The 18013-nt window shown below is 39.9% G+C and overlaps 1 protein-coding gene across 2 annotated transcripts; it reads left to right on the plus strand.

Annotated features, from left to right (window-relative positions):
* The first annotated feature begins 364 nt into the window (after window positions 1-364).
* Window positions 365-16979, plus strand: RBM34 (RNA binding motif protein 34). Of its 2 annotated transcripts, none has more exons than XM_008515054.2 (11): window positions 365-584; window positions 696-870; window positions 1087-1223; window positions 4464-4695; window positions 5967-6026; window positions 6908-6951; window positions 12506-12589; window positions 12739-12802; window positions 14267-14306; window positions 14521-14639; window positions 16314-16979. In XM_008515054.2, the coding sequence occupies exons 1-11, from the start codon at window positions 532-534 to the stop codon at window positions 16590-16592; spliced, it is 1287 nt and encodes a 428-aa protein (XP_008513276.1). In that variant the 5' UTR covers window positions 365-531; the 3' UTR covers window positions 16593-16979. The 2 variants fall into 2 exon arrangements, with proteins under 2 accessions (XP_008513276.1, XP_070424774.1); XM_070568673.1 differs by having other exon boundaries at window positions 450-584; window positions 1051-1223.
* Window positions 16980-18013: the final 1034 nt, after the last annotated feature.

Here is an 18013-nt window from a genome sequence, read left to right on the forward strand (position 1 = left end):
GAGTTTCGAGTGCTAAGGCTCTGCTTTTCCTGGTAGAAGAGCTGGGCAGCGCAGGTGAGAGCTGTGGTACTGTTTTTCACTTTCTTTTGAAATAATGTCAAATTTCAGAAAAGTTGCAAGAGCAGTACAAATAAGTCCCACGCAACCCTTCACACCAATTCACCAATTGTTAGAACTGTTACATCCCTGACAAACCTGCCTCCTTCCATCTTCAACAATCCGGAGGTTTTCCTACCTGTCTTCCCTCTGCTTGGATTGACACTCCACTCCCAAGCTGTCTGATTCTTAGTCATACTTCAGGCCTCCCCTACTCTCGGAAGACTTCCTTCCCTCCCAAGACTAGCTGTCTCTCAAGCAGAAAGATGCACAGTACCACCTGCTGCCCGGAGGCCGGCTGGCGCCTGCCAGGTGTGTCCGGCTCCCAGCGCGGCCACCTGGAGCGGAAGGGGCGTGGCTCCCAGAGCGGAAGTAGCCAGGACCCGGAAGTGCAGGAGGACGTGCTGCTGCTTTGCTGCAGGCGGTGGAACCAGCATGGCCGTGGAAGGGAAGAACAAACGGAAGAAAAAGAGAAGTGCCGAGGAGGGGTGAGTGGCGCCTGGCACGTCTCCCTGGGCAGGGCGGTGCGTTCGGGAGCTCGGGCGGGCGAAGCGGTGGGGCGTGGCGTGGAGTCGCTGAGTCTCTGGCGTCGTGTCTAGAGAGAACCCCGACGGTGGCGGGCGTGGGAGTCTGAGCGGAGACTACGTGGTTGGGCAAGTCGCCAATAGCTTGTTCCATGGCAAGCGTCCCTCCAGAGGCAGCGCAGGTCGGCTGGCAGCCCTCTTCAACTCTTTTGAGCCTCAGCTTCAACCCGTGTACGTGCCCGTGCCTAAAGTAAGTCACCCGAGTCTGTTCCGAATGGCCCATTGGAACAGCTTTAAAACAAGCCATCTACCTTGCGGGGCGTGATTTCTAAAGTGGGGCAGATAGGATTAATTTTAAGTAACCTTTCATCGCTGGCCATACCACTGAGAGAGAAGAGGTGCTAATTTAGATCACTAAGTTATTAAACAGGATGAAGTCTCAAACGTAACTTCAAACTTTTGGAAGGAAACCACCAAGAAAAGGAAACAGGATGAGGAGGGAGAAAGTACATCCCAAATTCAAAGATCGCTTTTGCAAGAACCTCCAAAAAAAATGAAAGTGAAGAAGAAACTTTCTGATGCAGACAAAAAGTTGGCAGACAGGTTGGTAAAATTCTCGTGGTTGATGTTAAATTAGATGGTGAAGAAGTTGAGATTCTTATGCCTGCAATATTCATCTTGATTTTTTTCTCATTTCACAGTTCTAATTTAAAAAGTCTTATTATGGGAAATCTCATACACGTTCAAAAAGGTTAAAGAGGATAAGGAAGCCTCATGTACCCAGCATCAACAATTATTAATACTTGGCCCATCTTTTTTATCTTTACCCCGTTCATCTCCCCCTTATTATTAGGAAGCAAACCTAAGACTTATGTTTCATCTATAAATATTTAAGTATGTATTTCAAAGATGAGTTTGGTTTTCTTAAACCTATTCAGTCAGAGATAAGATTTCTCCTTTTAACGTAAATTTTTTCCCTCAGATTATTTGAATCAAGATCCAAATAGCAGTGCCATCACAAGTTCCTAGTTAACTGTCCTCAGTCTGTTAGGCCCCTCTCTTCAAGCCCTTTCTCTTTTCTCTTTCAACAAGGTGATCTTGATTCAGAGAGCTATTAATTGCTAACAGTTGTGAACTATGTTTTGTCCTCCTACCTAATGAATCTACGCACATCCTTAATTTTTCTCTTTCTCTCAGAGATAGGTGTCTTCCTCCTTGTCCAAGATTGATTCAGTCACCTGTGCTATGTATACTCTATACCTCTTTTTCTGCCTCCTTGGGGATTATGCCATCAGATATCTCCATCTTCTACTCTTTCCCATATCTTTGATCTGTCCACCATGTACATGTGCTCAAGATTCTCATCTCTTTTTTTTTTTTTAAAGATTTTATTTTTTCCTTTTTCTCCCCAAAGCCCCCTGGTACATAGTTGTGTATTCTTTGTTGTGGGCCGTCTAGTTGTGGCATGTGGGACGCTGCCTCAGCGTGGTTTGATGAGCAGTGCCATGTCGGCGCCCAGGATTTGAACCAACGAAACACTGGGCCGCCTGCAGCGGAGCGCGCGAACTTAACCACTCGGCCATCGGGCCAGCCCCTCAAGATTCTCATCTTAAAAAAAGAAATCCAACAAGACAAAACCCTGTTCACAGTCACGTGTCCCTGTTTGCTGCTGTTCCCTCAATCCTCCCCTTCATTGTCAAGCTTTTGGAAAAAGAAGTCTGTGCTTGTGCTCTCTTTTTCTTGATCTGTTTTTTTTTCCACCCAGTCTGGTTGGTTGGTTGTTGTGTTTGTTTTTGCGTGATCTGACCATACTTCTGAACCAGTGCTCAGTGAAGCCATCCTGACCTAGTTGCCATGTTTACTAGGCTGTACAGCCTTTGTCTTACAAGTCGTCTCTGTTACATTTCACGTGGCTGCTTTTCTTCTCGAAGCTATTCCATTCTTTGATAGCAATCTCTTCTGATTATCCTTGTCTGTTCCTTCTCAGTGTCATTATGGGTACCCTTTCTTCTAACTGCTCCTTGAACGTTGGTTTTCCTCAGGATTCTCTTCTTGGTCATCTTCTCTTGACCTTTTTTCACCCCTTAGCCTGGGCAATCTCATTTGTGCCCATGGCTCCACCATTCTGAGCTCTCTCCTGATCTCCACACCTGTGTATCTCTTTGCCTCCTGGCATCTGCACCTGTATATTCCGTATCCACTTCAAAAGCACGATGCTTCAAACTGTGCTCATTGTCCTTATCAAACCTGTTCTTCTGCATGAGTGTTATCACCAGCCCTTCAGTTTCCTGAGCCCATGACTTGGGGTCATCGTATACTCTTTCTTTTTCCTGCGTATCTAATCAGTTGCCAAGTTCTGATGATGCTGTCTTTAATTATCTATTTAATCTGTCTTCGCCTTTCCAACCCCTCCCTTACTTCGGTTGGTCTGTTGTCTTCTCAGATGCATGCATCTGTGACTGTCTCCTAACTTCTCTCTGTTATCCAGCCTTGTCTCCTTCCTAATTATCTTCCACTTTGCTGCCCAAGTGATCTTTTTTAGACACTCTCAAAGTCTTCAGTGGTTCTCCATCTTTTGTGGGATAAAATCTTAACAGACATGTTCCTTCCTGACCTGGTTCCCAGCTTACCATACTGTCTCATTTCCTTTCACTCCCACTGGGTACTTTATATACCATAGTGAACCAAAAACTAGACATAGACCCTGACCTTAGTGGAGCTTATGGTCTAGTGGAAGAATAATAATGGTCAAGATTTACTGAGGACTGAGGATGTGCCAGACACTGCTTTCCTTCTCGAAGAAGCCTTTCTTGTTTCTTTTATGTTTCTACACCATGTATTATAAATGTTACCATGTTAGTGTGAACTTTTTCCTATATCTTCAGAAATTAGGCTATTGAAAGGCCTTTTTTTAAAATTAATTATTATTATTTTTTTTGCTTTTTCTCCCCAAATCCCCCAAGTACATAGTTGTCTATTTTAGTTGTGGGTCCTTCTAGTTGTGGCATGTGGGATGCCACCTCAACATGGCCTGATGAGCCATGCCCTGTCTGTGTCCAGGATCCGAACCCGTGAAACTCTGGGCTACCGAAGTGGAGCTTGTGAACTTAACCACTTGGCCATGGGGCTGGCGCCAGGCCTTTAATAGTCTCTCTCTTTGTCTCCCCAGAGGCTAGAACTGAGTAAGAATCCAGTAAATATTTACTGAATGAATAAATCATTTTTATGACTCCTCCTACCCCTTCTCCCCCCACACTCAAGATCCCAGACCAGTTCTCTTTTTGGACTGATGCGCCAACCTCACTTATCCATGCACACCAATACTTTATGTTGTGTTTGCCATTTCAGAATTTACTTTTGACAAGCAGTCCTTTAAATATTACAGACCTACTGTAAGTAGGAAATCTGGTTTTTCCTCTTGGCCATACTGCTTTTACAAAGTATTTTGCAGGCATATTAAGCCTTATAGACTCCCTGGGAGTGCTGCAGTCCTCCTAGAGTTCCAGAACAGAGGATGCAGTTAGGAACCGGTAGAGTATAAACTGAATCTCCAGGAGCTTTAAATGAACCAGCTTTTGTTTAAATGAACTTTTGTTGCTTTGCTATTATTACCTAGCAGTTTTAACATACCTTCAAAAATTGAGCTTAACTTTTTCCAACTTGAGTTTTCTAAAAATACCAGTGGCTTTTTGATAGTGCAATTTTTAAAATTTAGATATATTTGTGAATGGCAATTTTTTACTTAGGTAAACCAGAAGTAGGTGGGAAATATTTCTAATCCCTCTGCTTTGTCAAATACTAGACCCAACTTCATTGACTCTTATTTCTTTTGGCTTTAAAAAGAGAGCACGCTCTAGCAAGTGCTGATTTAGAAGAAGAAATTCACCAGAAACAAGGGCAGAAAAGGAAAAATTCTCAGTCTGCTGTTAAAGTAGCAGATAAAAAAGTACTTGATGATGTGGATCACACAGTTGTAAATCAAAGGAAAAAATTTCAAACCAACCAAGAAGAAGAGAGATTAAAGAATGAGAGAACTGTGTTTGTTGGGAATTTGCCTGTCACATGTAATAAGAAGGTAAGTGCATAATCTTTATATTGTAGCGATTCAGAGAAGTTAGTAATTCATAACTTTGTTTACTGTTCCTTTACTAAAAAGCATATAATTAATGTCATTAATATATAACTTCCTTATAATGACTACATAAATCATTCTGTAGGTTGATTCTAGTACCCACCCCCTCCTCTCCATTGTCGTCATCACTGCCCTAATTCAGGCTTTTGCAAATCTTACTTGAACCTCCTGTCTGTTGGGTTTTTTTCCTTCTAGCCGTATCTCCTGTTACATGCCACTGGAACCTAAGCTCCACATGTGCAGGGAGATTTCTCTCATTTCTTCACCGCTGTATCCATAGCACTTGAAACAGTGCCTTGCGCATACTTGAGGCTTGATAAATATTTGTTGTGTAAATGACTGAGTACATCTCAAGTTTCTTCTGTTATGTGAGGTTCACTAAACCAGAAACATGCCTGTAACCTTCTGTGTCTTAGGTCATGGTCACACTGTTGGCAGTCCCTTAGGCCAAAATCCTGCTCATCTTTTGAAGGACAATTTAAATTTCACTTCCTTAGAAACAAACAGTACAAAAAACTCACTTCCTGGTTTTTCCCTTTCCCCCTTACCCTTTTGTCTGCTAGCATTTGATTTATGATTATTTTGTATAAGATAACATATTTTGCTTTGTAGCATAGTTTTAGTTATTGGTCCTCCTATGAGATTCAAAGAGGCTCAAGAGAAGGGAGTGTATGTGGTATCCTTGCACATTCAATAAGTTATTTTTGAATTAGAATTGGTTATAGAAGTTATTGTCCTAGCTGTAAGAGATATACATTCTTCACTTCCTGAGCCAACCATAAGAATAACGTATAAAATTCACACTCTAGATTTTTCTTCAGCCTGATTGTCCTAATTCTAGACAGTTGAGGAATTTCTCATAGTGACATAAGCATCCTTAAAACTCATTTCTGGCTTAAGCCAATGTGAAAAGATGAGAGAATCTATGGAATATATAATCTTAGTTTACATGTAGTAAAGATAAAAGATTGAAAGACAAAAACATTGTATATCTTATGGATACTAAATTAACTTGAATTGTGTTTTCTTTTTATATAAGTTTCATTGAAATGTTTTTGTCTTCTAACTGAATAGTCACCCACTTTTCCTGAAGTGTTCTTAAAATAAAACCTGGCAGTAAAAGATTATTAGAGAGTTTTACTTAAATCCTTTTTGTAGCACTTATTTGATGTTGTGAAGATGGACTAAAGTGTATTTATATTTTTTTATTTTAGAAGCTGAAGTCATTTTTTAAAGAGTACGGGCAAATAGAATCTGTACGATTTCGTTCTCTGGTATGTTTTCTCTCCCCTTAAAATTGTATAATCTTAAAATATATTGCATTTAGATCAGACTTATTAAACGAGTTGGTATTAATTAGATGGAGGAGCACTTGACTTGAACCTTCTGAATTAGCAGGTTCAAATCTAGCCCGAGAGAAGAGTCTCTCTTCGTATCTATTGCTGACTTCGTTAAATAATTTAATGGGTTCACATATTAAAATGATGTCCAATGTATTTTGGAGGGTAAGCGGGTGTTTTGTTTGCTATGTCAATTGAGTAGGCAAAACCCGTAACATGACTGTAAATTAACTGAACCTGAATATAAAGGGGATTCCTTTATTTGTCCAATTAAAGATTCCAGAAAGATTTTTTATTTTGCCAACTGGCATTTATAAACTCTTAGAGATATGGATGAAGTCATATGTCTCATACACTTATTAATTTAGTTAGACATATTTAAAATCATATAGCATATACAATAAAATATTAATTTAGAAGTGTCCCTTTTTCCATGCTCATTTTTTAGAACAATTTTCCTTGCATTTTTCATGTGCATCTTCAATATCAGTGTCCCCTCATGACCAGAGACCTGGTCCTTCGAGTCATCTGACACAGTTTGAGGGCTCAGTATGTTTACTTGCATGTAGGTTGAGAGTCACTGCCCGTTAAATCTGAATATGGTACTATCTTCGGAAATCTTTGTCGTAAGCCACCAGGTCCCATTCGCATAACATTACGACAGTTGTTTCTAATTCAGTATTTCCTTAGAATGTGTTTAAAATCACATTATATCAGAGTTAGATATGTAGACTTGAATTAATCAAAATATAATTAATTTGAAGTAATATTTCAAATAATGAATTTTCTTTAATACCCTTTTTGTCTCTTAAAAGATTCCGGCAGAGGGAACTCGGTCCAAAAAGTTGGCAGCAATAAAGTAAGTTTATAATTGGAGAAAGGAGGTAGTCTTAAACGCTCTTCCAGTTTGGTTAAAATTGAGATCACTTCATAGATGTTTTTATTTCGATAATACATCATGCCTTACTGTTTCCTTATGTTTGTAATAGCATATAAATTTGTCAGATGTTTGCCTTTAAGCCTTAACATAAATTGTGGAGTCACAGCAAGTGTTGTAAAATAACTTACTAGAAAATGCACCATGAGAAATTTCAAGGATGTTTAACTGGGCATAGTGTTTGAAGAAAATTAAGTTTTGCACCCAGATATTCTAGTATAAATCATAAATACCATATTTCATCAATTCTAAGGCATACATTTTCCCATATCTTAACATTTTTGAAATCAAGATGCATCTTAAAATCAGGGGTGCCCCGATGGCTGCTACTGGCTGGTCAGGTTTTTCCAGAGAGAATTTGTGTTTGCTTCCATCGATCACCTGAGGGGACTGCTAGCCCAAGACCACTTTAAGTTCTCTGGGGGTTTGGGGACCATACTGGTAGTGTGGCTTGTGGTTCAAATTCTCAGGGGGATTTTTTCCCCTATCCCCTGTTTTCTACCTAGTGCTAAGGATGAGACATGCAAGTTTCCTTTCTCTCCCTTTATTTCTCATTTATTTCTTTAAGTGAATATAATTAACATATAATGTTATGTAAGTTTAAGGTGTACAACTTTTATTTTTTATTTACCTTCAGTTTTATGCAGGGTTTCCTGTTAGTCTCCCAATCTTGCAGGGGGCGGTTCTTTCTTACTGGGACAGGAAATGATGGATTTTACAAGCAGAGGTGTATATATTGTGTATATATCAGATGTGTGTGTGTATATATATGTATATTAAACATATAGATTAATGTAAGATCTGTATATAAATAACATTATTTGCCCACTTTATTTTTCTGTTGAATTGTTTCTCGTATTGATCAGTGGGATGTTAAGGAAATTAGCCTTTTGTGATTTGGGTTACAAATTTTCTACAAATATTTCTGAGAATCCTATTATCTCAAGATTTTTGAATTGCAACAGTCCCTTTGGACATCTTGGCAAGTTCATTTCTACATTCATTCCTGTTTTGGAATTCTTTGGCAGACCAGGTCTCTGCCAGTTTTTTCCCATAACCATCACAGCTCCAGTTGTGTAGTTAACTCTTGATAAATATGTGTTATTATGTGTTTCTGGCCATAATAATGTTTGGTGAGGTAACCAAACATACAAGTCCTCCTCTATGCAGGGCATTGCTCAGATGCTGTGGGGAGTGGAAAGCCTGGTAAGAGACAACTCTCCTTTGGGCCATACAAACTTAATTCTGTATGAGGCTAAAACCCAGGGGCCTAAATTTCAGCAGAAACAGGTTCCGATAGGAGTGTGTAAAAGTAGTACTGAGCAGTTTTGGTGCCAAAAAAATGGGGTTTGCTCTCTGTGCTTGCCACCAGCTCTGTCCCCACTCCCAATTTAAAAAAATTTCTAAATTTAATTGTTTGAATAAATAATGAAGCAAATAGTTAAAAAATAAAAAAGTATAGAAGTGTATGCAGTGAAAAGTTTCTTTCCTGCACCTTTTTCCTAGTCAGCCAGTTCCCTGCCCCAGGCAGCCGCTACTTTTACTTTCTTGTATAACCTTCTAGAGATGTTTTATGCATTTACAAATAGATACACATACATGTTCTACCCGCCCCCACATGTAACTTTCTCACGCAGTGGTATTCAGTGTATTTCCTACTCCACATCTCCCCTTTTTCCGCTTGCTGTAACTTGCATATCTGTTTATATCAATGTAAAATTGCTTCCTTGTTCTTTTTCAGAGCATCTTAGTATTCTATAAGGTGTACCATAATATGTTTTAACAAACCCTCCACTGATGGACATTTAGGTTTTTTTCCAGTCTTGTGACCATTACAAATAATGCTGGAGTGAATGACCTTGCACTTATGTAATTTTGTACGTGTCAGTTTATCTGTAGGATAAACGTTTAGTAGTGAAATTGCTTAGTCAAAAGGGTCTTTGCATTTGTAATTTTGGCCTGCTATCCCATAGAGATGGTAACCTATTTATATTCCCACACCTTTACCAACAGTATGTTTTTGAGCTTTCTGATCATTGGCAATCTGATAGGGGAAGATGGTATTTCTAATTTGCATTTCTCTTGAGTGAACATCTTTTCATATGTTCAAGTCATTTGTTTTTCCTTTTATCTGAATTGTTACTGTCATTTGCCCACTTTATTTTTCTGTTGAATTGTTTCTCATTGATCTGTGGGATGTTAAGGAAATTAGCCTTTTGTGATTTGAGTTACAAATATTCTGCCCTGTTTGTCATTTGCTTTTTCACTCTGCTATGGAGACTTTGCCATGTGAAACTTTTTTGCTTTTTCATAATAATCAAAATTTTTTTAACCTTTTTTTCTATTTTATTAAGATATAAGTTACCTTCAGTAAACCTCACATATTTGAAGTATACAATTTTATGATTTTAATATATGTATGCACTCATGAAATCATTGTCACAGTCAAGATGCTGAATACTTCCCCACCCAAAGTTTCATCACCTCCACCCCTGTCTCCAGGTGACCAGTGACCTGCTTCTTATCTCTGGTGTTAGTTTGCATTTTCTAGAGTTTTAGGTACGTGGACTCATTGTATAGGATGTACTCTTGTCTGACTTCTTTTGCTCAGCATGATGATTTTGAGATTCACCCATTTTGTTGCATGCTCAGTGGCTTATTCTTTTTCATTGCCCAGTAGTATTCCATTGTGTGGACGTACCAGATTTTGTTTATCCATTCACCAGTTGATGAATATTTGGGTTATTTCAAATTTGGGGCTGTCATGAATAAAGGTACTAAAAACATTTGCATACAGGTCATTTCTCTTGAGAAAGTACCTGGAGGTGTGGGATTGAAGAGCACAGAAGTTTTAGATTTTATTGAAGATCCAGTTTAGAGAGTGCTATTGTTTGGTGGTCTGGTAGCAGGCAGTGGGATTCTCTCTTGTCCTGGGCAAGCCCTGTGTGTCTGTGTCTCAGAAGCATACCTGATCGTCCCTCCTTCCTGTGGCGGCCATACTCCGCCTTGTGCCTTTGGTGGGTCTCATGGCAGAGAACATTTCCCAACCCTTGCCCAATGGTAGGAGGCCTCCCTTCCTCTGGCCACAAGGGATCTTCCCTGTGCCCTGGGGGTGACAGGGTTTGCTGCCCCTGCGGCTTAGCCTTCTCCTCCACAGAGAGAGGAAGCCAGGTGGGGCTTTGTGCCTTCCCCACACTGGCTTCGGTTGTTCTGTTCTCTTTTTAGGTGGAAGTAGAACTCTAGATGTCATTGACACCTAGATGTCTAGATGTGACTAGTTGTTAAAAATCATCCATCAAGCTTGATACGAGGCGTGTTCTTGCCAAGCAGAAAGGGGCAGAGTTACATGCTTGCACTTTGTATTCCCTGAGGCAAGGAGAGCGCTTCTCAAAGCGTAACAGAGTACGATACAATTATTAAGATTTTTTTAAAGTCACTTTCCATTTATGTTATCTTGGGGTTTGTCTTAGTCCGTTTGGGCTGCTATAACACAGTAACACAGACTGGAAGGCTTATAAACAGCCGAAATTTATTTCTCACACTTTTGGAGGCTGGAAGTGCAAGATCAGGGTACTAGCATGGTTGTGTTCTGGTGAAGGACAGCTTCCTAATTCAGAGCCAGGACCAACATGGCAGGAGGGGCTGGGAGCTCTGTGGGGCCTCTTTAATAAGAGCACTGATCCTATTCATGGGGACTCCACCCTCATGACCTAGGCACCTTCCAAAGGCCCCACCTCCTGTTACCATCACTTGGGCATTAATGGATTTCAATGTATGAATTTGGGGGAGACACAAAAATTAAGACACTCAGTGTTACGCTAGGACGTGTTGGATTTGGATGTTGTCAGCAGCTGCATGTTGTAGGGAAAGAATAGGGGCTCCAGAGTCAGCTAGACTTGGTTTAAGTGTTAAGCTGGCCACTTACCAACTTATGATTGTAGTCAGGTACTTATCCAAGTCTCAGCTTCCTTATCCATAAAATCAGAAAACTAACACTCATGTCGGAGATGTGAGATTAAAGGAGATACATAAAATGCCTAACCCAGTGCCTGGTATGTGTTAGGCATTCAGTAAATCACAGCTTGTTTTATCAATGTAAAACTGTTACTGCAGAATGCCGTGAGCCATGCCCTGACGTTATGTTCTGGTGCCTTTCTTGATGATACTCATTTTTTCATTAACATTTTTGTTACTTCAAAACAATAGGGCAATGTCTTCAGGGAAGGATCTGTGGTCATTTACCATGGTCTTTTTGTGATTGGTCTCATCTAAATTAGATCACCATTTTCCAAACCTAGTGAATTAATGGGTTTAAGGCATTGAGCAGCAACAGCTGCTGTCCTTAAAAAAAGAGTGAGAAATAGTCATAACATGCCTCCCATGGAAAGAACACAACACTATCTATGGTCTGGACAAAGAGGTCAAATCTGGGTCCGATCAAACCACTGTATCCGGCTGCCAATTTGAAGAAATATAGAGGACAGAGGAACATGCTGAACTGCACTATGAGCTTGTAATCAGCAAAACCCAGGCTTTGGGAAATTCTGTGGGTTAAACACTAAGATAACACGAGAGATAAAGGGGGAATCTTGTAGATTAAACAAGACTCGAAAGACTTTTTTCTTTTTTATCTTTTTGAGAAAGATCAGCCCTGAGCTAACATCGGCTGCCAATCCTCCCGTTTTTGTGAGGAAGGCTGGCCCTGAGCTCACATCCACGCCCATCTTCTTCTGCTTTATATGTGAGACGCCCACCACAGCATGGCCTGACAAGCAGCGCCATGTCCACACCTGGGATCCGAACCGGCGAACCCTGGGCCGCCAAAGCAGAACGTGCGCACTTAACTGCTGCGCCACCAGGCTGGCCCCTCAGAAGACTTTTTTAAGTGGGAAAATGGACAAGACCAGAGTATAACGTGTAGGAATAGACACTTGGGTGGTAAAACCACACAGGCACGCAGAAACATAGTTCCTATGGGAGTGGGGATGGTGGTTACCTTTGGAGGGGAGGAGGGGCTACAATCGAGAAGGCCACAGAGAGGCTTCTGGGGGGGGCGGTGGCTGCAAGGGAGTTGACCTGTTAATAATTCGCTAAGCTAGACATGTTTGTGTAGTTTTTATTTTATAGTAAAAAGGAAAAATTAAGTCGTCTTTCACATCTGTTTGTGTGTGTGGTAGATACAGAGCTGCAGCTAAGATTATAGTTTCTAGCCTGGTGGCACTGCATGGGTGGTCTGCACATGGCTGGACCTCTCCCAGTGATGACTAGTAAGAAGGCATGGGTTACATGTTTCAGCCAGTATCTGTATAAGTTGTGTGTTATTTTTGAGTTATTACTAAATATTTATTAAAAGAGATGAAACTTCTCCCAGGAATTCTTGTCATATGTGTTGATTAAGAGTAGAAAACAGGCTGTATTTATTTTAGTGACTTTGAGATTAGACAATTTTACATTGTCTTTTTTTTTTCCTGTGTAGACGTACAATTCATCCCAATCAGAAAAATATTAATGCTTACGTAGTGTTTAAGGATGACAGCGCTGCTGCGAAAGCATTGAAAAGGTAATTTTATCTTTTTGAGGTTTGATCAGATTACTTTATTTAAGTATTGATGAGTTCATGTTTTATTCTTGGTTTCACTTTAGAGCAAATAGTATAGTAACTCAGTGCTCATTTTTAACAGCCATTTCCCCTTCGTATTTATAATACAGAAATGGGGCCCAAATTGCTGATGGATTTCGTATTAGAGTTGATCTTGCATCAGAGACCTCATCTGTAAGTAGCACATGAGTTGTTTAAAGAACTTAACCAGTCTTGTAGAGAAAATCATTTTCTTCTGAGTTTTTGCTAGGAGAGGAGTGGAATCAGCAGTGAGCGTGAGGGAAGCACAGAAGGAAACATCCTGTGCCCTCTGTGGTCACAGCGCTGTTGCCTAGAATGACACAAGGACTTGAGTCAACATTAGCTTCAAGAACGTGGTTCCCCTACTCCCTCCATTAAATTGAAGAATCATAGAGCGTTAGGCTGAAAGTTATGTTGGAGATCATCCACGCAAACACCTTATAGACTGAGAGCTAGAAGTTAAATTATCCATTAAATAGTTTTTGAATTCCTACTGTGTGTCAGGTGTACAGTGCTAAGATAGAGTCTCAGTTCTTTAGGAGTTCAGAATATAAAGGTGAAGATGAGCAGATGGGCCAATCGTGGCACTGTTCTATGATAAATAGTGTCATAAATGCACAGGATATTTGTCAGCTCAGGAATGGGGCATTTGGCTTGGGGAGGTGCCAGCAAGAAGGGACAAAAGAGGGCTTCCAGGAGAACAGGTGTCATATCAATCGTGCCAGATGAGTCCATGTTATCTAGGCAAAAAAAGTTTTTTAAAAAAAGATGAGGCTATCCGGGCAGGAAAAACAGTATAAATGGTGGGGACCAAAACTTCATTTGCTTAGGGAATACCAAGAGCTTAATACAGTTGATAGTGGGTAGATAGGAGGAGGGCAGCAGTAAGAGTTGCTGTTGGAGAAACAGTTAGAGGTCAGATTATGAAGGTGCTGGTCTGCCATGTTGAAGAGCCTGGATTTTGTCCAGCAGCTGTTCCACAAGTTGAAACACGAGAGTGGCATGACCAGATTTGCATTTTACAAAAGTCTGGAAATGAATGAGGGGTGAGTTGTAAGAGCTCACCACAGAAACATACAGTGCATTACTGTCATTGTCAGAGTTACCTCAGAAATTACAGAGGCCTGGTTGACACCCCTGGCTTTGATTGTGGACCTTGCACAGGTGACCAAAATGGCCCAAGGGCCAAATCCACCTCCCACCTGATTTTTCAAATAAAGTTTTATTAGCACACAACCACACCCATGAGCTTATTTTTATGTATTGTGCTATAACGGCAGAGATGAGTAGTTATGAGAGACCACATGGCCTGCAGAGCCTAAAATATTTGCGCTCTGGCCTTTTGCAGAAAAAGTCTGCCCACCCCCAATATAGCATGTCTTTCTTGAGCACTGCCATGTGTCAGTGCTAGCTGTGACCAGAAAACCACTCCCTCCTCCAGTGCTCACTCACATTCCAGGGGGCAACACAGAGGAGACTGAATCAAACAAGGGACTGAGGTGGGGCTTAAATCAGGAGATGGAGACCCATCAGAGACACGGGGTGAGGAAAAGGGTAGACTTGAGGACGACTTTCTGCTCCAGTGAGTGATTTTTATTAACACCCTTTGTGTTTCAGAGGGACAAGAGATCAGTGTTTGTGGGGAATCTCCCATACAGTAAGTTTGTTTAAACAAATTACGTACCTGTTTATCGTTAAGACAACAGCTGAGCAGTAACTCTGTTTTGCTTTAAGACTAACTTTAGAAAGGGTGGGGTGTCACTTGACTGATTCTCGTGGGGCGGTGCTTAACTTGCTGTGTTATTGAACATCTCCATCTTTCTAAGGCAATCTCAAGTCTCTACTTTCACTTTGGTTGGCTTTGTTTCTAGAAGTTGAAGAGTCTGCAGTTGAGGAACACTTTCTGGACTGTGGGCATATAGTGGCTGTAAGGATTGTGAGAGACCAAGTGACAGGAGTCGGCAGAGGGTTCGGCTATGTGCTCTTTGAGGTATGGGAGACTGATGCATTGTCACTGTCCTGTGAAATGTTGGGAAGGGTTGTCCCCGCTATTTGATCATTCAGACGTAACTGTCACCATCACCGTCAGATTCCGTCTTAAGAAAACTAAATTTGTAACCTGCCGTAAGAGTACTGTTTCTATACTTGCACCTAACCAAAAGATGTTCTAGTTCCCTCTTTCTTCATATTAATGTTATTGAATTATCTTTTAGATATTGGATATGAAAGGTATTAACTATGAATCTCCACCTTCTGTAAAATGGAGAAAAGAATTGACTATTCATTCAAGTAGAAGACAATTTTAGTCTTTGTACAAAATTGGTTATATTTAGTTCACTAAATATTAACCAGTGTTTCATGCCTAACGTGATGAGAATATACATATTATCTGATGGCAGTTAAGTTTCTCATCCCTCCACAATAACCCATTAATACTTTTCCTTTCAGTTTTTTCCTGGGCCTTCTGTTTTGTAGTTGAACTTTAATCCGTGAATATAAAATTTTGCAGTTTGCTTTGTTGCTTTCTTTTGTGTAAGCACGTTCTAGTGAGTGATATCACATAATTTATACTTTCATATTTTCCAAATGTTGCACATAGCATTGTTCTATATTTTTCCCTGTAATAATTAAATTGGAGTGGTTATTTTTTTTCTTCAAATGTTTGCCTGCATTTTTGGATTACTTCTTCAGGAGATAGCTCCCCAGTGGGCTATTACTAACTAGGTCAAGAAATGTGACCTTCTTTTTTGTTTTTGGTGAGGAAGATTGGCCCTGAGCTAACATCTACTGCCAATCCTCCCCTTTTTGCTTGAGAAGGATTGGCCCTGAGCTAACATCCATGCTGGTCTTACTCTATTTTGTGTGTGAGACGCCTCCACTGCATGGCTTGATGAGCGGTGTGTAGGTCCGCTGAACTGGTGAACCGCAGGCAGCTGAAGCAGAGCACGCAAACTTCACCACCACGCCACTGGGCCAGCCCTGGCATGTGGCCATTTTTAAGACTCTTGATATGTATTACCAGGTAGATTTTAAGAAACGTGGTCACAGCCTTGTGTTTCCCTCATTCTGTACTGTAGTGATCTTACTGTTTTTCTGCTCTCTGTCTTCTGACTATTGATAAGTTTGTAAAGTCCTTTAACAAACATCTTACGAGTATTCAGAGTTGTTAGCATTTAGTGGTTCTATATTAGAATAAAAGAATAATAGAATTTTGGATCTAACAGAACTCTACAAGGCATCTGGTCCAACCTCTCGATCTGTCATTGCGTTCCCTGCCCTCAGGTCAGCTAATGCTGAGGGGCTTTGGCCGAAAGAGCCTTGTGAGAAGGAGGTTCATTGGTTTAAAAGATTGCATATGACTAACGTAGTTAGTTGAAATTTCACTTTATAATGAGAAAATGAAGCTTATTGGATTGTGACTTATCTGATTATTTGACAAGGCAGCTTGAGTGCTTCCTGGGGAAAAACTCGTGAGGAGCATGATTAAAACGAGACTCCAGACACAGCTGCTGAAACCCTTGGGAATGGCCTTCTTGGATGTGGAAGCAGGAGGGGTTTCTATGTGCAAGCTCCGACGTTCTTCTGATCCATTGAAGTTGCAGTTTTACTAGTTTCTTTACAAATGAGTTTCTGGTGGAAATTAATATACCTATTTTTATTGCAGAATACAGATGCTGTTCATCTTGCTCTGAAATTAAATAATTCCGAACTGATGGGAAGAAAACTCAGAGTCATGCGTTCTGTTAATAAAGAGAAATTAAAACAAAATTCAAATCCCAGTTTGAAGAACGCCACTAAACCTAAGCAGGGACTTAATTCTGCTGCAAAAAATGTAGGACATTCTAAAAGTTTATTTATTGGAGAAAAAGCTGTTCTCATAAAGAAGAAAAAGAAAGGACAGAAGAAAAGTGGATGGACTAAGAAACAGAAGAAACAAAAGTAGCAATCTGGAAATCTGGAGCTTTTTTTTCTTTCCACTGAGTACTGGTAATAAAAGTGTGGTGAACCCATGTATTGAGTTTCAGAATTTTTTATGGCTAGTGTAGGTGGAACTCGAAACTTTTTCAGTTTATTCACATTGTAGCAGTACCTTTGAAACATTTGTTTTAAGATGTAGGCAGATGAGTCACCATGGATTATGTAATATTGCTAATGGTTTAAGAGATGATTTTATATTTAGGGTGAACGTTTAGAATTTTAGTTATGTATTATTTTAATGTATGTTAGAAATATATAATTAACACTTGAGACAGTTATTTCAAGAATTACCTGTGATGAGACTAAACTTTTAAAAAGTATCTTTAAAGAAAAATAAAACAATCAACCTTAACGCTTATTGTATCTGGACAGAGTATCTGAATAATTAAAGTGGGAATACTGATCTAAGGTTGAATCACAACCCCTGAGAAGAAAGGTTTTGAGGGCTGTTATATAATAGCTATTCATTTTTCTTCTTTTCTCTTGCACTTATAAGTGGAGTTCTGGGTTTTAATTATTTCAACAATCTAATAATGACTAACCAACAAGAAGGTTATATGAAATGTTGCTCTGATTCCTTATTCTTGACCAGTGATTTTCTGCTTATTGAAGTCCTTGGCAAATTGGCTATAAAGCAGATTGAAAAATATTCTCCCAGGAAAACTTGTGATTCTTAATGTCACCTAATAGACTGAAACAATCTTTCAAAAAAATATTTAAAGGAAACATTTTCTAATAAAATGTGGTAATTAAGTCGCAAGCTATAAAGTTCAACAAGAGGAGAGAAGACAATTGCATCCCCTTGGGGCCTACCCGTGTGCTATAGCTGGTGCCCTGTCTCACAAATCTTAACCACGCTGGGTCTGTATCCAGGAGGGAGGCTGATCTGAGGCTCGTAGAATCTGTGATACATACATCATATCATTTAGGTGGATAAGGAGATTGGGGGACGGTGAGTTATTACTACTGATCGTTTGGAAAAATCCTGTCTTTTGGGCATAGCACAAGGAAAACCTAATGGGTCTTTAAAATGTAGCTCTGTAGAAAGCAGAGAGAGCTCCATTTTCGTCTCTAGGGACTGGATATTTTATGCTTAGTATCCGCTATGGTGCTTAGAACCTTGTTTTTCATAAGTAGGTTCAGTAGATACTTATTACTTGACAAATTTTGAGCATTTTTGCATATATTTCCAATTAAATTTATATAAAGCATCATCTATAGACTATCCCTATAGATATATAGAGTATATAGAGTGCATAATTTTAATTGTGTGTTTTATAGTGGATATATAGTGGATATTGTGGATATAGTATATATTTATATAAATGTATATATATTTATATAATTTTAGTGTCCTTAACATGGAGTGTTCCTTTTGGTGTCAGG

Source organism: Equus przewalskii, chromosome 1 (assembly GCF_037783145.1).
Source record: "Equus przewalskii isolate Varuska chromosome 1, EquPr2, whole genome shotgun sequence".
In the NCBI taxonomy this organism is placed as follows: Eukaryota; Metazoa; Chordata; class Mammalia; order Perissodactyla; family Equidae; genus Equus; species Equus przewalskii.